Raw genomic sequence first — 1,495 nt, forward strand, 5'->3', positions numbered from 1 at the left:
TCAAGTGGGTCATCAACATCATCACGTCGTCAAGGTGAGCCTCTATCTTCACCAACATGTCTACAAGGCTTGACGTCCGGGGTCTACTATGTTCCTCCACATAGAGGTCATCTACTTCTAATTGGTGCTATGGCTGCAAACGTCGTCATTGTGAACGACCTATAACCGTCAAGGACTTTGACACCATGCAGAACGTTATCAGGTCACTTCGACCTGATAAGAACTTTGAGGGTGCCAAAGACAGCCGATCTGGTACTACATGGATAACGGTCATGTACCACGAGACGGAAGGACATCCTGACGTGGTGAGGTATCTATGGCTCAAGAAGTACACGTCCTCTAGGGTGTGGAAGGAGGTAACTACCGGACTAACTCCTCCTTCACGTTGTTATCAAGACTATGAACGACAACTCAAGAAGATCCTCAAGCAGCTCCGCAAGACGTTTGACACTGACGAGCATCTTCACAAGACTGAACGTCAGTTCAACAACTGCGTTCAGGGCACTGACTCTGTCTACGTCTTCATCGAACGTCTAGAAGACCTTAGTTCTGAACTCTACCATCTCGGTTCCCCGGTCTTGGAGTATAAGATGAAGTGGAAGCTCTACAATGGTCTCAAAGGCTCTGAACTACGACTTCGTGTCAACGATTACCTCGACGACAGGGAAGTCGACTATATGGAGTTCAAAGAAGTCGTATTACGTCAGCATAGACGTATGGCCAACATCAACGAGACTACTGAGAGCTCCCGGTCTTTCGACAAGAAGGCCAGAGACGACTCTAGAGGTAGCTATGGTAGACGAAGTGAAGACAGTGGTTATCGTAATCGCCGACCTTGGCAACGACAAACCTCTTACTCTAGACGTGAGACTCACGTCGTGAGTCTGTCAACTCGGTCGAGGCTGGTTACTCCACAGATGACAACGAGACCCGTGAGCATCACGTCAATATGGGACGTGATCTTTCTGGTATGAAATGTTATCGATGTCTCAAACGTGGACATTCTGCTAAAGATTGTCAACAACCAGAACCAGCCGAGCTCTCAGCACGTTGTCGAATCTGTGGCAACCCACAACATCAAGCCGACACGTGCAGAATCAAGAGCGACAAATTAATCTGCCATCGCTGCAATAATCCTGGTCATTTGGCTTACGTATGTACGTCTAAGACGCCTACATCTTCACCGTCGAGCAATAGGCGACAACCAACTCCGAGATCTACGGCTAGGGTCCAAATGGTTATTAATGGACGTAAACTACATGGTCAACCCCAACGTCTGGTTTGTACGGCTTCTCCATCGTCTGGTCAAGATGCGTCAAGGGCTACTAGTCCTTCTCTCATGGTGATTGGTAACATCTGTGTTGAAGACAACGTCATACCAGCACTGTTCGACACGGGAGCAGAGGTTTCCCTCATCTCAGACAAGCACTTCAACGACTGGCCCCCACTGCAGAAATCTACACCAACTCTGCCCATCACATTATAGTGGCTGACG

The 1,495-nt window shown here is 48.5% G+C and overlaps 1 protein-coding gene across 1 annotated transcript; it reads left to right on the plus strand.

The window, feature by feature from the left end:
- Positions 1–185: 185 nt before the first annotated feature.
- Pmar_PMAR002132 (hypothetical protein) lies at positions 186–882 on the plus strand (the record flags this gene model as incomplete). The annotated part of the gene is made up of 2 exons (XM_002781995.1): positions 186–786; positions 863–882. 2 exons carry the CDS (start codon positions 186–188, stop codon positions 880–882), a joined length of 621 nt encoding a protein of 206 aa, XP_002782041.1.
- Between the last annotated feature and the right edge of the window lie 613 nt (positions 883–1,495).

Source organism: Perkinsus marinus, assembly GCF_000006405.1.
Source record: "Perkinsus marinus ATCC 50983 genomic scaffold scf_1104296940784, whole genome shotgun sequence".
Lineage (NCBI taxonomy): Eukaryota > Perkinsozoa > Perkinsida > Perkinsidae > Perkinsus > Perkinsus marinus.